Here is a 21,803-nt window from a genome sequence, read left to right on the forward strand (position 1 = left end):
ATGGATGGATCCGGGGGCGCCGCAGTTCTGGCTGATTCGGGAATGGTCTGGGGCTTTCCGGTGGCTGATTGGCCACTCACTTCAATGTTTTGGCCTTTGACTTTGGCTTAGGTAAGGATTGTGTACACTATACCGCATCGGGAAAAGCATCACCCTGTCAGGCCATCCTTAAGTCGAGCCAAGTCCGGCGACTCCACGCTGGTGACAATCAGTGGTCAGTCACTCGTCCCAGCGGCATGGAAACGGAGACGCATCAGCACTCTGCAATCTATCTGCTGCGTACACTGATTCCGAACATATGAGAGGAGGAGTGGAGGAGCCAAAAAACCGCCGGCGGTATCATCTCAGAAAGGAAAAACCCTTGCCCCCCACTCTCCTGCCTTTTCATTCTGACAATCCATCTCGGTTCCTTCGGGATCTGCAACGTACGGAATAGTTGACCCCTCCTGCCATGGTACTGCGCTCGGCACACGCTCTGCAGCACGCGCCTGGTAAGGAAAAGAGGCAACCCGATGCGAGAAACCCCTGGACCACAGGGTAGCTCGGAAATCGTATTTCCTGTCCTCCGTATAGAGGCCCATCGCCACATGGCAGTGGTGGCCAATATCGAAGCGATCTTCCCGATGTCGGGGTTGACCATGAAACAACCCCCTATGCGTTCCCTGGAAGACTTGCACATCTGGCGGGCCATCCAGATCAAACGGGCCATCTGACGATATTGCCATCTGAATGAAGCCACATGGCGAGTCGCCTCCACTCTGGGCCCCGGTCGACTCCTATAGGTTACCAGCAATCCAATATCGGGTTCTGATACTTGGGATCGGGGACCTCCTTCATCCCCGTTCCCCTTTTACTTGATCACTTCTCGTTTTAGAAGGAGTCTACTCCGATGATCACCACGAAATCCGTTTGTTACAATCGTGTTACATTATGGGCATCACTGCAGGTTCTAGAAGCAATTCTTTAATGTAGACATCAGCATAAGAAAGGAAAATCGACTCGTATAGCACATCTGACAGCGATCATCACCAAGGCGAATCCCAGGAAAAATAGGTCGCAGGTAAGAAACAGGGGTATATAAGTATAACAGTGAATCAAACGGGTGGACGTGAGATGTGACGATGGAGGGGCAAGAGCCAAGACGAAACACCATAAAATGTCAACCCCACAGGAAAACGGTAAAACCCAGGTACAAAAGCTAATGTCTATCCAATATTTTTCCCACAACGTGACGTGCGATGGGGTATTAGAAATAATCCCAGTGACAAATTCGGCAAGGAAAAGAATTCCACATGCTCGGAAACACTCGTAACAATCAAACCGCCTAAAAGCAATCCCGTACTGGTGTCCAACCAGAACTGTATCAACCATGGAGAGATCAACAAAGGAAAAAGACCAAAAAAAAGGGGGAGGGGGGAAAGGAATAAAGCAAAGCCTTCAAGAGGGCAATGGTGGACAAGACCTTATGATGTAAAAGTGGACACAAGACACAAAACGCCGTTTGGCACGTCTAATCGGAAGCCGTTTCAACGCCACATAAATGAATCGGGTTGACAAGATCAATGGCTTGGGGGCGATGCGGAGTCAAGCGTCTTGGGTTTCAGATTTGAACCCAGTGCCGACGCCTGCTTAGCGCCCATCTTGCGCGTCAGCTTTGCATAGTGCAGACCGCAGGCGTTACACAGAGTCCGAGCACCATCTGGACCACGGCGCCATTCTGGCGTTTCCGCTCGGTTACAACTGTGGCAACGTCCAGGAGGGGCAGCTTTCTAGAGGAGCTGTCAGTGATGACAAACGAGTGGGAAACGGGTGGAAAGCAGGTGATCGTCGTAGGACTGGGAAATGAAGGACCCAGCAGACCAGTAAAAAAAAAATTGGGGGAATGACAGGTTCAACTTACCCCTCGTCGCTTTTTGGGATCCGGACCGGCAAATCCGCCACTGCCCTTGTATTCTTCTTGATACATTGCCATGTGGTCATCGGGACGTACCCCACTCGGTTTGAAAGCTTTTCGCTGAGCCATCTCTTCTTGCATGGCGTATTCCTGATTCATGACAGAGTTCCGTAACCGCACCAGGGCGTCATAATTCCGTCGATGCAGGGTCAACATGTCGTCCACCTCATGGACCGAAGGGAGTGATCCCATCATCGGCCCAGAGCGCTGAGTATGATGGGCCTTAGCGGCATAGTGTCGCGAAAAGTCCAATGTGCGGGTGCTTATTTCGGCAATCTATCGCAGTTAGCACTGGAACGAACACTGCATCGAGCGGCTCATCCAGTAGCCCACTCCCTCCCCCGATACAGTAAAATACATACCTCATTAAACGACGTCTCCACATCGTCCAAATGCCGCTTGACGGGGTCGTTTTGCGGATGGCTTGCTATATGACGGTCGACACGGCCCGTCTCTGGCACACTATGTTTCCATGATGCGCCACTGTACGGTCGATTATCGTAGGCAGTAGGATATGGCGGTGCGTTTGGAGGCGGTTGTGATTGAAATTGGTAGGGCTGCGAATACGAGGGGTAGCCGTTGGGCGACGCAATCGGACCCGCAGAAGTAGGAGCGCTGTATTCGTACCCGGTCTGCGAGCCAGACACTGACGTGATTCCGGTTTTCGCGCTTTGGGTAGGAGACTTTCCCGAATTTAGAGACTGTAGAGAGGCATTTCTGGAGTCTTGGGTATTTACTGAGACCAAGCTAGACCGAGATGCGTCGGTTTGTAGTTGAGACTGGTGGGAATATGCCGGGTAGGATGTGCCGTTGCCGAAGGGATTCGGGGGACCTGACGGTCCTTCGCCCGCGGCACGTCCAAGGGAGAGCGGATGGGGAGAGTGGTGAGCTTGTTGAGGGGGGGCGGAAGTCGGCGCAGGATACGGTAAGGGGTTGTCATTCCCCAAGGCCTCCTGAATTGATGGTAAGGATTGTCTTTGCGGTTGTGAGGGCTGTTTTTCTTTGTCGTCCTCCAGCGCGCGTCGCGAGTCCGGCGGCGAGATGTATCCCGGCTGAGGGGCGCTCGACGCCGAGTAAGCGTAGGGTAATTGTTGGCCTGAGTACATGCTTGTTGGACTGAGAAGGGAAGCCGGGGGGGTCGGTGTGCCTGGTGTTGCGGCAGAGTATCCTGAGCCGTCTTTGCCCAAAAATCCTATCGAAGGTAGATGATCCCTAGAGGCGCGAGTTCACCGTTAGCACCTTCCTTTGACCACGGAGTATACGCGCCAGCTAAAAGCCTGCCAGATTCAAGAGAACAAACCTATGCCTATGGCCAGCGTCTAGTGACCCCATCACGCCAGAAGACTTGAAATCGATACCTTTTACTGCAACGTAAAATTCATCCACCAGCGGGCGCCGTTGCAAAGTGGGTGGTGGTGATGAAGAAGATTGACCGTGACGGCGAGAGAGCAAGGTCGGTAGGATAACAATCAGAACAAGATGTCGAGAGTCCAAGGGGGGCGTGAGCGATATTAAAGAGACGGAGAAGGGTAACAGCCAATGTGTTCGATCTCCGATCTGAAGTGTATATCGGGGTGGTGAGATCAGATCGAGAGGCGTTCTCGGGGAGAATTAAGATTAATTAATAAATTTTCAGAAAACCCGAATCGACGTCAGGGGACCCGAAGAAAATAATTATAATAGGGAAAAAAAAAAGAATAAAGCGAGAATAAAAAGAGTGCCACCGCACCCTTCAACCACAGGTGTCTGGGGGTGGTGGCGGAGGAGAGGTAAATCGGGCGAGATGCGAACGTAAGACGGCCGTATGAAGGAAGATCGGAAGCGCAGCAGGTCGACCAAGGTAACCCGCGCAAACCTAGAATCGGCACCTCGAGGCCAAGAGAATGGACGGCAACCAACTCTGGTTCAGAATAGGTGGCGTTGAGGGATCAGATACTCTGAAGGCGATGCGATCGCGACGGTAATGCTCGCTGGAGGGGAAGCGATTGATTTGATAAAGGGCAGACGGCGAAAAGGCAGAAAGCACGGCGCGCACCCGCAGAGCACAGCGAACAGATCAGATCGGAACGGGCCTTCCTGCGCTTCGAATAACCATCTGTCCAAAGCCAAACTGCGCGCCTCCCAATAAAAGAAATTCTCCCAATGGAGATGGTACTTTTATTTTTATTTTCCAAGTGTCAGATTTCGATCGAGAAATTAATTTTGACAGCGGTTGAGTTTCTGACGAGCGGAAAGAGAGCGGCGGAGGCGCAGTTGACGCAAGGGATAGCGATGAATGCGCGCGTAGGGGTGGATGATCTCCTCTTTCTGACTTCGCTGTCTCTCGTGGATCGTCTTGTCCCTCGACTTGGATTCTCTTTTCGATCCGAAGATTTCCTACTAGGGCCAAGGATCTCGGAAGCTCTCCACGAGTGAAGGAAACAAACAACCCCGAAGAAGTCACCTGGCTTTGAGATGAGCGAGGAATGGAAACCGGAGAATGGCCGAGCCGATCGATGTCAAGGGGTCGGAAGGGGAGAATTTGTCACCGTCTCCTTGATATTGAAATGCAAGAGGAGCAGATGAACGGGGGAGAGAGGGAAGTAGAGGAGGTAGGTCGTCGATTAGGTAGAGGTAGGTAGGTGGGTTATGATGTTAATCTTAGAGTAATAGAATAAGGAAGAAGGAAGCAGATATAATTTCTACAGGGAAGAAAGGGAAAAGAGAGATGAAATATTGGAATATAGAAAATAATAATAATTATTATTATTGCAATGGTGATGGCGATGGCACTAAATTAGAAGAAAATAAATAAAATTCCTTTTTCTTTTTACTAAAAAAATTAAATCCGTAGAAGGCAAAAATGAATAAACTAAAATAATAATTATAATAATCGACAAGGAAATAATAAAATAATAAAATAATAAAATTCCCATTTAAAATCAAGGTCTGCTGCCACCACCAGGCCCGCACTTCCACACGAGAGACGGAAACCCGAGAGAGGAGCTGCTAGGAACTGTCTCCCAGATGAGCTCAGACCTTGACAATTAAAAGGGAGGAGCCAGAGCGGACGACGAGATCATCGAATCATACTGGCAGTTATGACCAGTTTAAAGTTACGGCGAATTACAGAAGCTTTACGGGCTGCGAACTGCGGATCTTCGACGAAATGTGGAGGGAGTTGGGATCATATTGGCGATGTGCGGATATCGGAGTGGAGAGAGATGGAGCCTTACCAAGGGGGTTGTGCCTGTCCCCTGGTCGGGAGGGAAAAACACCATAGGTACACACCATCGGTACGGAATTACTGTATCCAATACAGTCAAGGAACAGACGGGCTGTATCGGTAATACCGCTGTTCAGGACCGGAGGTGGTAGGTATTGCGATGACTTTTACCAACGGAACTTGGAACCCATCGATCTTTAACGATCAGGTAATATCCGAGTTGTTCACCTTAAGAGGTATTTTTTAGAAATATCATCTAGCATGAGCCGTCCACCAGATTCAAAAATACCTTCACCCCACTGCTACCTAGAAAGAACATCTTGAGAGCCAGAAGTATAGGTAAGAGGTACAATTGATGCTTCAGGAGCCCTGCAGCTTGGAATGGGTGAAAAGACGGTACGGTATGCCGCATACCCACTGAGGAAAGGAGACCAGTGGCGGGGGGCACTATTATCTTTGGGAGCGGTGGATGATTTGGTTTGGGAACGAAAAGGAAATGATGGAAAGTGCAGGTGGTCCCTAGTGGTGTTTACTGGCTTGGACGATGGGTCGGCAAGGTATCGAGATCCATAGATCGCACGCTACGCAAATTAGGGGAACGGCCGACCGACTTTAATTAAAGCAGGAAAATGGAAAGGAAGGAGACTAACGGGACGGGAGGGTTGACATGATGGTTAGCTTAGGTACCTAACCTGTAGTTAGTTCGGTATGGATGGGTGACTAAAATTCCCAGACCCAAGTCGGCGGGGACAGGGGGAGAAAAGAACCGACAAGACTAGGGTATAAAATATAGCACTATAATTCATTTCATTAAATTGAGTTTGTTGTCTCTATTGCCTGACTATCTCTCAGCCCCAGTGAAGACCGATGGTGTGTTCATCGTGAGAAATTTAATTAAACTCCGTGCCAGATCTGAGATTCAACCATCGTGCTTACCACATCGAGATAGAATTACCCTTCCATTATTCCGCACCGATGGATGATTCAGATTGACCTTTAGGTGTCATTCCAGTAGCTGTTGCTACCTACATATTTCTGTACAACCATCTCCCAGATGTCAATCTACTCTCGAACCGCACAAGAACCAAGCAGAGATACCGATTTCTCGTTGGCCATTCTCGCAAGGGACATGCCACAAAGCCTTGTCGTGGGTGTGACCTGCCTCTTATTATCATTGATATTATTCAAAGTGTTCGTTCGGCATAAGTCGGACTTGGATCCAATTTATTCCCTTCGGCCTAAGGTATGTACTGTGTAGGAGAGGCACTCAAACTAGGTTCAGTTACTTGAAGCATTAAAGAACCATCAACCTTAGTCCCAGGCTGCTTTCTCCACGGTCGGGAAGATCTCGTGATAAAAAAAAATACATGGTGCCTGGTATGTAGGTACATACCTGATGGAAGTATTCGCACCATGTTCACTAACTCCAATGAAAACTAGAGGTAAATCGTAAAACGGAAAAAAAGAAAAGAGAAGGGGGGGAGAAGGAATGAGACATACCTGAACCTGGCAAATGCCGTGTGAGATGCGTGGCTGCTCCAAATGTCTCTCCTTGGCCCAGATCTGGCAACGATCGGAGTGGAGAAACTGGATCGCACATCAGTAGAAATAATAATGAAAATGGATGCGCTTACGCTCATCGGCGTCTGCAGCTAGCCCAAAAGAAAAACTTACGCCGTTGAAATTGCTCGTGATAGGAGATCCGACCACCCGCTACTATTTGCCGGGTAAGAAAGGGCCCCTCCGCAAGTTGGATGATCAGATCCCCTCCTGCACGAGGGGCACATCCACTTTCATTTCCTCATATCCAGGCAACCGAAGGGCTTAAACTGGGGGAAAGCAGGCAAATGCCAATGTGGGTGGTGATGGATCAATTGTCAATTATCCTGTACGTGGATGGGGCCAAATCAGAAATGTTCTAAACAGGTTTATGCATTCTCTCAATCTGAACATTGGAAGACTTATTGTTCCACGGTACAATACAACGTTCCCCGCCTTCCCTTGCTTGAGATCTCGGGCACAGCCGTTCATGGGTAGCACTATCGTTGACAAGCAGCTCCCTCGGCTGATTCTGGTGTACCCTTTGTTGTGTTTGCTTCTGTAGGTCGAAAAAACAATGAAGCTGAGAAGTGGCTCAAGTGAGATCGGTTGAGATGGTCAAGTGATCTTTCCATCATGCTGTGAAGACTTTTAAGACACAAGCCTCAAACAACCTTCCTCTACGTCCGTTTCTCTTCCGTTGAGCAAGTTGATATCCCTGCTGCATTCCGATCGATTGAGATTTGTTATTAATTAATTATTTATTCTATTTTATTTATTTTATTTGGCATTTTGAATCTCGGGGTTGTCCTCCATGAAGCGCCTCGTTGTCACGTGAGGAGAAGGCTCTCAATGATGGCACGGCATCCAAGGCGTATAATTATACTCACACCCAATATGTCGGATTATCTCCCAAGGAAGCCATAGTCACGTGAGTTTGTCTCATATCAACATTGAGTCAACATTGACTATGTTTGACATTACGAAGCGGGGTGAAAAGAGGCATTGGTATGACGAAACCTTGGACCCATGATCCAGTATGCCACACGGAACATCGCAATTAATCAGGCAAACAGAAACGAAATAGCCTGCATCTCTGGGTCCCAACTTGTCGTGGCGTCCATCTGCGACATGCGCGTTGGGATCGATCCAGCCCCCGAACCGAGATCCGGCCTGCGGGCCACATGATTGGAGATGGCCAACGGACAAGCGCATCAACGATGCATTCATGGTCAACCCTAGTCGGCTTGGTTATTCCTATCCATTCATCTCATCCACCCGGGATATGAAGGTCATGATATCTGTACTCCGTAACCCCAGTGTGACACTTTTCCTCGTTTCGTCTAACCTTAATGATGGGTGGCGTTTCTTCTAACCTTGTACACTTCCTTGGTTTGGCTTCTGCATCTATCGATCCGCAATGAAGAATAATGTGAAATTTCGGCATTCTGAGTTGCTCAATGTTTCAAGGTAGTATGACAAATGCATGGAGGGTAGGTTGAAGACCTGGGATGTACTTCGCACTGCTCTTGCCTACTTGGGTCACGGCTGCCGATGATATATTCGACAATCGGTACGTTTTACCGTCTTTATACGTCATATCCTCTTCAGTGGCATCAATTCCAGGTGCTGACTATATACTCATAGGTAGTTTCGTTTCGGCGGGAGGGACTAACTCGTACGACAGAACCCGGTGTTTCCAAATGAGGCTACATGAACGATCGCGCCTTGCTAACAAGAGCAAAGCTGATCGTCACTCTAGCGATGAACCCATATGCATCACTGGGGCCAGAGAAATGTGACCTATCGTTTCCACAGCTCAGATTTGGGGGCGAACCTGGCGCGATCTTGATGATTAGCTGCACCTGTACCTCCGTACCGTGATCCTACCCCGAGCTTATCGTGCATGTGCACAAACTGTATGCACCTAGATTGGCTCTCTCCTGTAATCCTTACGACGTGTACGCCGTATGGTCGACCGATACTCACTAACCTACTAGGTACTTAGCGCGGACAAAGGTAATCCGTATGATGCCGAAACTACTGCTAGCGTGCAGTGGATGAGTAGGATGAGTAGGTCGTACGCCGTCCAAAAACGTATCAGTGTAAAAAGATCAAACCATCCAGAGAGTATGCATCGACGCCATACGAGTCAGCTGTTGCCGGGACTTTCAACCATAAATGGTGGAAATCACCCTGGCGCTCGACAGTGAGGATGAGTTGTGCTGCGCAGATTTTTACTGACCCCCTGAGATACGCCGCCCTTGTAAGGGTTGGCAGATGTTTTCCCTTCGCTGTGCCACTTTTCCAAGTGCGGGATCAGCTCCGTCCACGCCTGACATTGGCGATTCACCATTCTCAGACTTTTTGGGACGAGCCACTCGATACCTGGAGTGACCGTCCGACCGATCAGTCCCATTACCGCATCTGTACGAGCCTACTGTCCACCGTATGTGCGGAGAACGGAGACATGGCGCCCGTTGAAGCTGCAAGATCTTTTGCGCTACGGAAACACATACTGGGTCCTGGTGGATGCAGTTGTTCATCCTCGGTTCCTTCGTTGTACTGGTTTGGCCGACTCCACTGGTTAGGATGAACTTTTTCGAATAGCTAGCTTTTCCCAAGATGACGCTATCATAGCCCGGGAAAGATCAGCAATCCGATCCTTTCCCTCGCTGGAAGAATTACTCAATGGAGATCCCTGGAGGAGGAGAAAGCATTGATGAGGAAAAGACGAATACCGTCATGGACATCACTACTTACATGTGATCTCCTAGGTATGATCACTTTCATGATTTCTCTATACCTCTATATATGATTTTCGATAATCTGAATTTTTAATTTTCGAATGAGCTCGAAAGAAATCTGAAAATCACACGAGATGCAGTTGTTATCGTGACCGGTGCACAGACAGCGGACAACAGCAAACCGTGATGGATCTAAACGGTCGCCCGCAACCCGACTAATCCAATCGCGTTCGTGACGCGTCGGGTAAAAAACGGTTTCCTGTCAGGAGGCTGATTAAGGTAACTAGGCATGGAGCACTTCGATTTCTTTTTGCCCTCCCCCTTCTCTCTACTCCGTTTCACTGGTAATCAAATACTATCAGGTTCGTTCTTCCAGGCATTCCTTGGCAATTTCCAATATTTGGGGGCGATCGATCTGGTTGACTTGGCCACAAGGGAAGGCTTAGGGCCTGTACACCGTACGCCGTATGGCGTCGAATATTTTTTAATTTCCCGAATTGAGGTGCGAGTCACCTATCGTGACTAGTGATGGGCGCCCCGCTTGGGACCCCTGAATAGTTGATGGTGGTAAAAGGACTAAGAGAAAGACAATCCCGAAATTTCAGCGCCATCGAGGATCCAGAGTCGCCCGAGTCGACAACGGGCGCCGCCACGCATTGACCAGCTGTGGTACTCCGTAAAGGCAGGTGGTTGACATCCTCCTCCCCGTAACTGCTTAGCCAGTATTGGACGAAGTAACAGCTTAAGTGCCGATTGCAACCGGCCTCGCCGCACTCCCGCCACTCGAATCCTGATTCATGCGTGGCAATGGGTGACCTGGACGGGACCGGTGCGTGCCTACGGAGGGCTCGTACATGCACATGCGGTACTTTTCGCGCCTTCCCCTCTTTCAAGTGAGGAGGCATCGCTTATCAATGCTCACAAATACTTTGAAGTTGATGGATACAGTGAACTGTGCATACAGGTGTGTGATAGATTGATGGGTATGCTGATCAATCGACGCTCCTACCTCTCTACGGCGAGGGCTTAGACTTCCATCCAGCTCCGGGGGCCGATTCCTGCGGATGCTGCCAATAGGGAATAACCCCCAGTTGGCCACGGGAATCGGAAGGAACATGAGTCCTGACAGGATGCAATGATGTCAGCCCCTCTCTTTGCCCACATAGTGTGCGCCGCAGCATTATCATGTGTGGTAATCCTTACCACCCGCGGGTTCAGTAGTGGGTGGTTCGTCCCTTTTGCCCCCTGTGTTCTTCCTCTCGCATGACGTCGTGATCGCCCCTGTTACAAGTCCCGACAATCTTGTGCTTCGTATGCAGGAATGAGGAGACCTGTGATATGCGGACCTTCAAGCATCGGGTGGGGGTATTGTCCCACTCAGATGCTCCAACGTATTACTCTTCGAGTCAATCTTGAGCAAGATACGACAAGGCTGGGGCGCGTGTGATGATCGCTGTGATAATGTCATTGTCGCTCCCATGCAGTAAGCCGCGTGTGTAACATTTCGGCCGCGGAAGTGGGAACTTGAAGCGTCGACGCCCTCAGATTATTGGACAATTTCCGCCCGTTTTATACGCCGTATGGCCAACATGAGTACTATCAGAGGAAGAAAGATTTGACGATCAGGCGAAGTAGGCATCGGTAAAAAGTGTGGCGCCTACGTGCCGCTCTAGCCACTGGGTCCGATCTGTCAGGGGAGATTTAGGTAACTCCTTGCTTCTCCTGATATTTTGTTCCCCAAATAATCCGCTAGGGTATTCATTCTGTGTCAATTACACGCTCTTGGCTCTTGATCTTTAGCTCGCAAAAATCACACTTGAAAAGCAAATCCCGTCTCCTTTAGAGAGCGGAAAGTACAGCCACCTGGGTCCCCAACTGCCGACAACGCTACGGGTCCAGATGCTACTAACGGAGCATGGGTCTTGCAGGAGACGGGGGAACCAGTGAAAGGACGTGGCTAAGAAAACTAGTTCGTCACCTACGACCAGTACCTTCCCCAGGTTGGAAAGCTCTATCGAAAAAATGCAGTTGACAGGGCGATGATGGATCATGGAGCTGAGCGAAAGTGGACCAGAGAGCGGATAGGATCGACAGCGCCACACCAAAATGGACCAAGGACCGTTACGACCGTTTGGCTGTCGGCTTCGCTAAGGAGCACCTGTCGTGCGCGCCTCGCAATAACAGCAATTGCGCTAGTCTGTGGTTTCTGGACGACAGATGCCGTAACCTAGGCACGTAGTGGGACTGGGGCCTCTGATCGTTCCAGGATGATCAGATAATTATACGACTAGAAGGGAAGGGAGCAGCAGTACCTTGACAAATGAGGAAAGACTCTACACTGCGATCGCAATCTTTTTTTTTCCCACCCCTCCTGCACAAGACATTTGGGTGGATTTGTTCTTTTTCTCTCTGAGGCATAGAGTAAATGTTTACGGAGTACCGTCCCGCATTCATTTTGCTCGACCTTCTCCGAGTAGCACCGTGCAAGAAAAGAACACCGTAAGTGATGTTTTTTTTTTTATCTTGATTACAAAATACTTTTTTCTTCCAAGGGCTCACCCTCCCAGTTGCACGATCGTCCCAAAGTTGGGGTCATTCGATGCGTCATTCATCCACGGATACGGTGCATTGCATTTCCTTATTTTTAGAACCCAGATGGGGAATATGAGGGAGCAGAGAATTGCGAAATAATTTAGGGGCGGCGTACTTTAGGTTTATAGGTTGTTTCAACAGAAAACCTTGGTTCTTTTTGGCAGATAGAGTTACTCGCAAGCAGTTTCCACGCCTGTCTGATAGCTACCTAGGTACTATTGCTCAAAGAAAGCACTTACATCGCACGAAGTCACCAACCTCTTTTATTATTAATCATTAATGGGAACAAGTCCAAAACGAGGAAAAGGAGAGCGACATTGCGACGAGGAACACCAACGGTGGAACCGTCCCGGTAAACTCTCCGATGGCTTGGCCTAAAACAGCAAGTTGACAGCTGGGGGTGGACGGAGGAAACTATAATTCTTTGGAATAAAATTAATGGGAGAAAAAGAAAAAAGGAAAGGAGAGAAAAAAAATTTTAAATAAGAGAAAAACCAATTAACAGTAATAAAACCAGAGCGCAAAAAGCAGAAGACAATCGTGCATTTCCTTACTCGCGCCATCATTGTGGATGGATACGGACTAAATTAGTCGGCGTGGGTTCGGCTGCAGGCCGACCGATTGGGATTCATGGATTAACCATCTAGCACTTTTTTGTCTCGGTTCTGCCACTGTATCGGCGGAAAAGGATCCATCTCTATTCAGATCCCCTAGGATTGAGTCAGGACGACGGGAGTTTTAGCACCAGTACTACGGAGTACCTGGGTATGTTCATCTGTACTCCGTACACCGTATGTTACGAAGATGAACGGATTGGAACCTTCGTGCCCTGAGGTGAATCGGTTGTAATTTGTACCTGTTACCATCCCGTGCAAGATACCACTGCTCATTGGCTAGCCAGAGTTACGGCATGAAGCTCTGCACCGAGCTGTCGAAATGCAAGAAGCATGGACCATCTGTATGACTATCCTTCCACTGTTTTTTCCCACTCTCTTTTCCTTTTACTTGCCCCCCTTTGCCTCCGATCATTGTCAATCTCGCTGTAGGAGATTTACTCCGTATGCAGTACGCAATAGTACTGGACCCTCCTTCCCCATCTCTCCTCGTCCCCTCAGGTTCTTTTCCGCCAGACGGAACGGGTCCCAAGTATCGGCATGTATGCTGAACCTACCTTACCTTACCTAGGGTAAGGTAGGTCTCCCATAAGGGTGAGCACATGGGAAGGAGCTAAAGATTGTCTCCTTCCGAGTAAGGAGTAGGGACGACACTCTCCCATCCGATCCATGGAGCACCGGCCCACTCCGTCAACCATGCGAATGGCCGAATGGCCCTGGGTTAGTTGGTTTGGTTATTCCGTCTTGTTCCTCAGCCCTCTTCTCCAATTTGGCCTGCTCCCAGTTTTCCTCCTTCTTCCCCCTCTCTTAAGAACGCGTGAGGCGGTGGATCAGGCTATCGAACTCCATCTAACCTACCGTCTTTGGCGTATTCCGTACCAAGATCTGCCTGAAAAAAAAAAAGCCCTGTCGAGATGGCGAACTGGAGTCACGTATTATTGTTGGTATTTGGTATTTCTGGTAAATTTTGTATTTATAACTTATGAGGTACTGCGTACAGTTGGTTCTCGCCATTTACGGAGATTTGTGATCTACTGAGGTCAATGACTCAGTGTATCGTGCAGAGAGCTTTTTTGTCGATGGGGGGCAAGTATGCATCGTCCATGGGACATGCTCGGTCCCGCAGCAAACCCCGTACCCAGACCCCTTCTATATTTTGCTTTCGCTACATCAATTGCACCCGGGAAAGTCTAGCTGGCGTTTAATCTGCGACATTCAAAGGAAGCAATCCCGGAAATGTGTCAAATCCCACAGGCGAAGGGCTCAGAGTACAATGTTATAGTGTCAGGTAGGTGCAAAAGACCGTCTTCGGGTAAACTGGATATGAGTGCTGACGTCCATGAATACAGACCCACAAACGGTTCAATACCAGTCTTCTCGGATCATGAATCAAGACGATCAATTGCGACTTTCAAGATCAGAGTCCGCTCCCCGTTGATTCGTACAGGAGGGAAGTAGATAGATACCTCGCTCGGGATGTAATGCCGACATACTCCGTACAAAGTCACATGTCTTAGTCTCTTGACTGTCTCCTCTGATAATCCCTCAACTCCCTTAGCTCGGTGTAGTCGTGCAGAGCAACACAGCGCTGCGCGGGTTGTACCTCCTTCCTTTTCGAAGCCGTTGGACGATTCCCCACCGTCTGTCTACGGATCCAGTGGCGCTGGTCCACTCGCGTCGGATTGACGCATCAGCCTTCTCCGATGGCTGGGGGTCCTGCATTCACGCATGTCTATCTCTGACAGAAACCGTGCGAGGGAGTTTGAGATTGTATTGTTCGCCAGAAGCAAGGCATTCGATGAGTATTGAATATTTTCCGCACCTATTTTTTGCGCGATGGGCTCTGGTGCGGGTAAATTCCAGGCTCTATGGTGGGGGATAAAATTGGACAGAAGTCATATATGTCGTTAGTGATATACAGTATGTGCCGTGCTGCATTATTCAGTTCGCACTTCCTGACTCCCGCTCTGAGCCGTTCGGTGCCCTTCCCCTACCATGCCATCATTCATACCATCCCATTGTGGGGACGAGTGGATTCGGACCAGGGAAAACATCCGAGATTTTTTCCCTTTCATTTTTTTTTTTTCCAGAACACCGGAATTAATTTATCAAAGCGGCTGAAATCCCCGAATGGTGGTTTTTCCGTCTATCTCGAGTTATTGACGACGAGTATTAAGGATGGGGAATCCTTGACTCGCCGTCCGATAACTTTCAGCTGAACGTTCGCGCTTCACGGCGGAAACTACCCCATATACTATCGGATGATCTGGCAACGCTTTTACTCAAACTAGTATATCGACTATCAGCCACGGGATGGGGGACAAAGTCAATCGCCGCGGATCTTGGTTGTTGAGTAGACTAGTCTATCCTAACAGTTAACTAACCCACTCGACACGGGTGGCTAGTAGGACTCTGGAATGGGACGGCGCTGCTTGATCATGATATCGAACTAAGACACGGAGATGATAACCTCATGGGTATTAGTCGGGGTCTTAGCTTATCGTCGTCCTAATCTCGTTTGTCTTTTTGCCTTGTTCTCCCTTCCCGCCCGTTATTCGGGACGGATGTTCGACGTATGCTTATCCAGATCTCGAGCCGTTTATAATGGTAATGAAACTATCTGTTCTGTACCTGCGTGGCAGGATGGGAGCGAGAGTCATGCACGCCTGTGCATGGTCCCGCCTTTATTATTGTTCTGGATATTTTATTTTATTTTCATTGCTGATCGGGGAGAGCTTACGAATCAGCAATCTGATGGTCTACGCCGTACCTAGTTAGGACAGCTGCGTGCTCTGAGTTGGCACTGTTGGTTGTCCAGAAGGGGATATACTCCGTACGAACGAGAATTTTCATCTAAATGTATCCACGGGGCGGGCATACGTGGTCTAGACGCTCATCAAAGGTAGGAAGCGCAGGTGGGTGGCACTTCCCCGGGACGGAAATATATCTTCCAGAGCGGGGAGAAGTATAAGAAATGTTACCTGTCATGTTGAACCAACATTGGTTCTGGACCCTGGCGACATGCAGGAATGCATGTCCTGTATCCTCTCAATATAGGTGTAGGCGAACCGCAGTGAGTTAAACTAAGCTCAGGCGCCCTCTATGCACCAGTCGAGTATCTGAGACCCTCTGCTGCCAATCATCCAGCTGCCCTCCCTGCAGCAAAAGTACTGCATGAGCGGAGTAAAACAAACCTACAGGCACGAGTCTAACCCCGATCGTCACGCGCTGTCTTTCACGATCTACTAAGCGCGACGTCTGCGTAGCCGGTGTCTGCCCGTGTCCTGATTCGGACCGCATCGTACGACTGGTTGCTTCCGGCCTGGTCTAGATACAGCATCTGTATCCTGCCTTGCCTGTGTACCCAAAGTAATACTCCGTGATACGAACTAAAACATACGACGGATACGAGAACGTAAACCGGGTTCTACCACGCGGTTATAGGCGGAATATTGGTATTATCACGTCCCATGGAACACATCCCATCTCAAACCCAGACTAATACGCCGGCCACATGGCGACGGAACCAACGATGAGCCGACAATCGTAGATCGTGCCGACTTTGGGAGAGGAAACAAGAAACAAAACCCTTAATGAAGGGAAATAAAAGGAGAGCGACCGAGTGGTTCCCTGGAACATAGAAAACCCCCATCGATTAAATGGAGTGCTACCGCAAACGAGGTCCCCGACTTATTATGAACGATCGGGATCTGCACCCCTCAATCAAATCAACCAAAGATTGTCTCACGGCCTAAATCCCCTTCACCCCTTCGGCGAGCTTCGCTGCTAGACCCAACACAGATAGGAGGCAGATGGGAGTCCACTTCAGTGGGTGAACCCCGTTCGAGGCCCAGTCCTTCGAGAATGTTCAAACGGTATGGATCCACGGTTACGCTCAGATGGCTTTTACCAGCCTTTTCAGACTCTCAGCTCCTGAAGAGAGGAATAGTAATAATAATAATGGATTTTTGCCGAGCTCTCCTGATTTGGCTCTTTGGTTATGGGAGCTTTGCCGCCCGTTCAATCTTTTTCTTTTTTTCTTCTTTTTCCTGAAATGGGTCCCCGAATGAGCAGATTTTCTCGAGATAGTGATCACCGAGGGAAGGGAGGATTCGATGATCATGTCGCAATCATGCAATTCCCCTGGACAAAGTCTGGGCTCAGGTATACTGCGTATAACACCAAGCGAGCATGCGTATAGCTTTCGTGGCGGGGAGGCGGGAGGGATAGGTGTACTTTTGCTTAACCAGTATATACATTTTGCGTACACCCATGGCGAAGGTATTGGACACCGGAACTAGGGCCAAATGACAGGTGCCATGGCAGGTTTGACAGTCAGGGGATCCATCCTGTCAAGCTGTCATATTCCTGGTAGCCCGAAACCCAGCGGAAGAGTTTTGACGTTTCCCGGTGTCTGGGTCTCGGGGAGGATTTCCATACTTCGCTTACGACGGGAGTCAGATATTTGGAATTCCTCCTGATGGGCTCACGAAGCCATCCCCGGTATCGTAGACCTCATTTGGAAGTCTGGAAGGAATATGGAACATACCACCAGGCCAATCAGACGTTACGGTCTGACTCCCTCCCCATCGAGATCCATCCCGAGATCCACGAACGGAGCCAGCTAGCAACAAGTAGCGCGTCACATTCTGGGGCGGAGGATTCCCTGGAAGAGCCAATAACAGTGAGGTTCCCAACAACCACCAACAGACGTTTCTATTTTGGACGTTTATTTCCTCTTCGGGCCGTCGGGAAATGTGTATTCGGCATCTGCTTTTCTCTTTTTGGCGGAGACATACAACCAGATCCCGTAGAGGGTCTTTTTGCTGTGTGTATCTATCTACTTCGTAAGTCGAGGGATCAATCGGGAACCGTCAAACCCATTTTACCTCATCGCTTGGGCGTATTGTGCGGCAGACTATTGGCCTCTACACGCTGGTGTTTTATTCCCCTCACGCCTCATATGTAGGTGGCGCAAATTGGCGTCGTCCAAGCGTGCCCGGCGAATGGTTATCTGGGGGAGTTCTCCATGCTGACGATGCTGCATATTCTGCCAAATAATGATCTTCATGGGCTGGGTGAAAGGCGACAACGAGGGTCGGAGTGTATTTCCACTGGCGCTCCAGCATGTTTCACTTTGATTCCAAATACACCGTGCATTGGCAACTCGTCTATGGACGGAGTTATTACGCATCTGTCGTAGCTACGAAGGAAGTGGAAGAAGGAACGAACAGCACTGAGGCGATACAGATAATCCGTGCCTCGTCTTTCTCTGATAGTTGACTATCGCCAGAACACACTCGCAACTGAATTGAGGTAATCAATTGCCTCCTTGCGCCACGTGTCGGGCTCCATATGCCCATACCCCGTAACATTGGCGTCAAACAGCATATCGACGGGGCTTTCCAGCCCGTATGGCTCCCACTCAACCGTGGTTTCGTTTGTGATGCCCGAGTTAGGATCCAGGTCGTGGATAAACGATGCCCACATGCGGGTCATAAGCCGACTCAGCTGTGTGTACGACCCCGGCATTCCCGCAAAGGGCTTGCCATCATGATACCCCTGCCCTTGGATGTTGTTGAATACGAAAGACACCTCTTCGAAGTGCTGCGCACCTTCGATATAGGGCTTGTCCCCTGCGCGCATGTTGAACCGGTAACAGTATGCCGGCGTAGACGTCTCCGTCCATGCTTCACATTGTCGCCGGCGGTTGGCGTGCATCCAAAAATCTCCTTGATAGGCCGAAATGCGTCGCCACTGGTAGCCCTTGGATGGAACGCGTTCGTTCCCAAGGAACTCGGGGATTCCCTGAGCTGGATCGTCAGGGTACAGTTCCAAGATCCGCCGTGCTACGAGCGGTGGGATTTTGAATTGTGTTAGGCCGCCGCCACCCGTCAGAAAATCGTAGAATTGCTTGGTAGTGTTGATTCCAACTGGCGCCCACGAAACGCCTTCATCGGTATTTGTGCCAGCCAAAATGGGTACCTTCACGAATTGATGGTTTCTAAGTTGGATGCTTCCCCATTCCCTCACGAAATCGCCGTCAATCACTGGTGAGAAATTATATTGTGACTTTCCGTTCGTGCCGTTAATGGCTGCGTTCAATTCCTCAAAAGGTACTTCGCGCAGACATTGCAGTGAGTCCGTACTATCGGAGCAGTTCACTTTCGCCGTCAGATCATCGTACAGGCTCTGATAGCCGGTGGCATTATTTGACCCGTAATAAATAGAACTTCCAGATTCCATGATGCCTGCGCGGAAGAGACCGTCATCTCGACCACCGTATGCGATGAGGTGATACCCCACGGACGCGCCTCCTGCGGATTCTCCCCAAATGGTGACCTTGTTTGGGTCGCCCCCAAAGGCCTTGATGTTCTCCTGGATCCATTGAAGGGCTAATCGCTGGTCTCTCAGACCCAAGTTGGTGTTACCGCTGCCACTGGTCTGACTGGAGCTTAGGAAGCCCCAGGCTGAGAGACGGTAGTTGAAAGAAACACCGATGAAGGGTTTACCTGTCCTGGTAAGTACCCCGTTCTATCATTACCTCAACCGAGAGTCATCAGACTTACCAATTTCGTGCGAGTTAGCAACAATAGCAGAAAGATTATACCGTTTATCCGCACTAGAGCCCTCAAAGAAGCCGCCACCATGAATCCAAACGCCTACTGGGAGATTCGATCTCTCGTTCACGGAGGATCCGCGAACGACGTTTATAGTAAGACACGCCTCAGAGGAGGGATACCAGATTTGGTCCGACTAATAACTTCATGTTAAGTTGTCCTATCATTTGAAATATGTATATGCGCTGACTTACTCCGTATCCAACGCAGGTGTCGGAGTATTCCTTCGCCTCTCGTTCTCCCTCCCAGCTCTCGTTTAGCGACTTCGGGACCGTAAACCGCAAGTTTCCAACTGGCTGTTGGGCATATGGCATACCAAGAAAGAAGTCCTGCCGGTAATGCGCATTTTGCACGCCAGCATACGTCCCGTTCAGGACATGTGCGGTGGGATTCCTGGCGGCAGCCTTGACAGCCACCCACAGCCCAAAAATACCAAGGAACAGACAGTGCATATCCTTCTTTCGGTCAAGAGACACTCAAAGAGCTTAAACCACACTGGAAATAATTCGAAAATCTTCCCACAAAGTGCTCCATGCTCATATTTATTTGGATGGCATGCCATCCCTTTTGGCGGTAAAACAGAAAATCCCCGCCCCTTGCGGCAGCTTTCAGGCACACATGTCTGATTAATGTCCCCTATTTGGCGACATCCAGGAAAATTGGGCCTTTCTTTCGAGCCGAGATGATCTCATCTCGCGGGGCTTTCGTAGCAAGTGGTGGAGAAACATGCGGAGGTTGAGCGAGATGCGGGGAAGATAGGAACAAGATTGGATCGACGACATGTTGCTTTCCCCATTCGAGACAGGATTGTCATCTTTCGCTGCGGAGATTGTGTTGTTCGGCTGCTTCGGTCGGTATATCGGGGGTGTTAATATAGATGCTACTGTGCCATAGGCTGGGTAGCATGGTATACTTCCCGAGGTTTTACCGTTGGCATTTAGCTGGGGTTTTTCGGTGGATGGTCCGTTGTTAAACCCGGGATGGGTCATCTGCACAGTTCCACTCATATGGATGGTGATTGAACATTGTTCTGTACATCAGTGTTCGGTCTCGGCAGGCGAGCGCCTGCAGTTAAGGATGTTAATTCAGAGACAGGTGAACCTTCCGCAGGCTGTCCCGGAGCCTTGAATGGGAGTGCGATATTATGTTGAAGTGAACCTCGAAGTGATTGATTTACAGTGAAAACCTCGTTAATTTTATCATAGAGGGCTGTGGCATCCCCCACTGACTCTGAAGCTTTGTGGTACAAAATCGGATTAACTGGCCTCATATGCGGCATCAACTTCATATGAGGTTGCACAGTAGTGTATCCAAGGAAATACAGGATGGAGTCTCTCAAGAACGACTGAGTATGATCAAGCGTGAATGCGGATGGAGACTATGCATATCTACGGTGTACGATAGAGTGTTAAATCCATTCAGAATAGATGATTGGATATGAAGCATTTCATTCCTGACCTGGATCTAATTGGGTTACACAAGGTATGTGCACCTCCCGCGGGTCGGCTTCCAAGTGGATTCATACAGGCAATCGATGTCGGCCGTGAGAGTGTCTGTATAACAAGGTCATTCTTGATTCGTGATATGTGGTAACAGTGACGCTGTCCAAACCTGCCGGTAAGCGGCTTGGTCCTAAGCTAAGGGAACTTCCACGCCATTCCAGTAATGCGAACGCTGGAGAAGGAAATAGTTGGCAAGAAATAGTGGCACTTCTTATCTCGACTCAGTATACCAGGGAACGACTTACATCAAAAGGAGCAATATATCCATGCACCGGCGTTCCATGGGATCAGCTACATGTGTCGGACAACGGCGACGCAGGTTTCTCCCCGTACTAAGAGGCAAGGCCTAAGAGCGAAGCAGCTGCCGAGAAAGGAGCTCGTTCTAGACAGATTCCCGAGATTTTGATCTGTGAAGGAGGAGAGATGTATCGCGTGCCATCGCACCCATCACGCCTGCCACTACCAGTAAGAAAACATGCGAGGATCTTCCGTTCGTCTTCGTCCGTCGAGGTAGACGCCATAATAGTTGTTGTGAAGGGGTTTCTCGCCGCACTGGGTACTAAGTCGCCAGTGGAGTTTGATAGATACTGTGTTCGTGCGGGGGGCATGTCTCTATGCCCGCCACCGCCCATGCTGCCGCGTTTCTGCACGATTGGAGCTTTTGCGGAACAAATTGCAAAGGTGGAGGATGATATAGACGAGTGCATCTGGGATCCAGAAGTCAAGGTGTCCGAGTTGGGTGATTTAGCGACGGTGTGGGCTCCATTCAGGGGGAAAGTTAATGGAGTTGTGGACCATGTTGGGATCGAGCTATTCGTCCTGCATAAATTCAATGGGCAGTGGAAAGTGACTGGGCTGGCTGATTCGTGTCGACGGCCGACGGAGGATGAAAGGCAACTGTTGTTCTGATGAGACGTGCATAATGCAAAAGAGAATAAGACTGCTGCGAAAGTGAGGCACGGTAAGGAGGCTTGCATCATTCTGAACAGGAACACAAGGACAATCTATCTACGTCAGTTAATACATATGA

At 49.5% G+C, this 21,803-nt stretch overlaps 7 protein-coding genes across 7 annotated transcripts; 3 read left to right on the top strand and 4 right to left on the bottom strand.

Moving 5' to 3' along the window:
• Positions 1–842: 842 nt before the first annotated feature.
• Positions 843–1,631, bottom strand: BDV59DRAFT_88264 (uncharacterized protein). The gene has a single exon (XM_073697272.1). The coding sequence runs from the start codon at positions 1,369–1,371 to the stop codon at positions 976–978; it is 396 nt and encodes a 131-aa protein (XP_073552116.1). The 5' UTR covers positions 1,372–1,631; the 3' UTR covers positions 843–975.
• On the bottom strand, positions 1,305–3,604 carry nsdD (GATA-type sexual development transcription factor NsdD). The gene is made up of 5 exons (XM_073697273.1): positions 3,313–3,604; positions 2,317–3,260; positions 1,901–2,230; positions 1,463–1,769; positions 1,305–1,358 (listed from the first exon to the last, which is right to left on the bottom strand). The coding sequence occupies exons 2-4, from the start codon at positions 3,058–3,060 to the stop codon at positions 1,560–1,562; spliced, it is 1,284 nt and encodes a 427-aa protein (XP_073552117.1). The 5' UTR covers positions 3,061–3,260; positions 3,313–3,604; the 3' UTR covers positions 1,305–1,358; positions 1,463–1,559.
• A 2,404-nt stretch (positions 3,605–6,008) lies between these two features.
• Positions 6,009–6,581, top strand: BDV59DRAFT_170416 (uncharacterized protein). Its single transcript, XM_073688411.1, has 2 exons — positions 6,009–6,425; positions 6,553–6,581. The coding sequence occupies exon 1, from the start codon at positions 6,214–6,216 to the stop codon at positions 6,415–6,417; it is 204 nt and encodes a 67-aa protein (XP_073552118.1). The 5' UTR covers positions 6,009–6,213; the 3' UTR covers positions 6,418–6,425; positions 6,553–6,581.
• Positions 6,582–8,821: 2,240 nt separating this feature from the next.
• On the top strand, positions 8,822–10,292 carry BDV59DRAFT_88523 (uncharacterized protein). The gene is made up of 5 exons (XM_073697275.1): positions 8,822–9,284; positions 9,339–9,475; positions 9,733–9,807; positions 9,886–9,947; positions 10,033–10,292. The coding sequence occupies exons 1-5, from the start codon at positions 8,914–8,916 to the stop codon at positions 10,123–10,125; spliced, it is 738 nt and encodes a 245-aa protein (XP_073552119.1). The 5' UTR covers positions 8,822–8,913; the 3' UTR covers positions 10,126–10,292.
• A 3,010-nt stretch (positions 10,293–13,302) lies between these two features.
• BDV59DRAFT_170435 (uncharacterized protein) lies at positions 13,303–13,827 on the top strand. Its single transcript, XM_073688412.1, has 2 exons — positions 13,303–13,591; positions 13,652–13,827. The coding sequence occupies exons 1-2, from the start codon at positions 13,321–13,323 to the stop codon at positions 13,687–13,689; spliced, it is 309 nt and encodes a 102-aa protein (XP_073552120.1). The 5' UTR covers positions 13,303–13,320; the 3' UTR covers positions 13,690–13,827.
• Positions 13,828–16,093: 2,266 nt separating this feature from the next.
• On the bottom strand, positions 16,094–16,526 carry BDV59DRAFT_170439 (uncharacterized protein). The gene has a single exon (XM_073688413.1). The coding sequence runs from the start codon at positions 16,301–16,303 to the stop codon at positions 16,139–16,141; it is 165 nt and encodes a 54-aa protein (XP_073552121.1). The 5' UTR covers positions 16,304–16,526; the 3' UTR covers positions 16,094–16,138.
• Positions 16,527–17,716: 1,190 nt separating this feature from the next.
• On the bottom strand, positions 17,717–20,454 carry BDV59DRAFT_209579 (Alpha/Beta hydrolase protein). Its single transcript, XM_073695415.1, has 3 exons — positions 19,466–20,454; positions 19,221–19,407; positions 17,717–19,163 (listed from the first exon to the last, which is right to left on the bottom strand). Exons 1-3 carry the CDS (start codon positions 19,721–19,723, stop codon positions 17,935–17,937), a joined length of 1,674 nt encoding a protein of 557 aa, XP_073552122.1. The 5' UTR covers positions 19,724–20,454; the 3' UTR covers positions 17,717–17,934.
• Positions 20,455–21,803: the final 1,349 nt, after the last annotated feature.

The sequence above is a fragment of the Aspergillus ambiguus genome (genome assembly GCF_047715705.1).
Source record: "Aspergillus ambiguus strain CBS 117.58 unplaced genomic scaffold BDV59scaffold_3, whole genome shotgun sequence".
Lineage (NCBI taxonomy): Eukaryota > Fungi > Ascomycota > Eurotiomycetes > Eurotiales > Aspergillaceae > Aspergillus > Aspergillus ambiguus.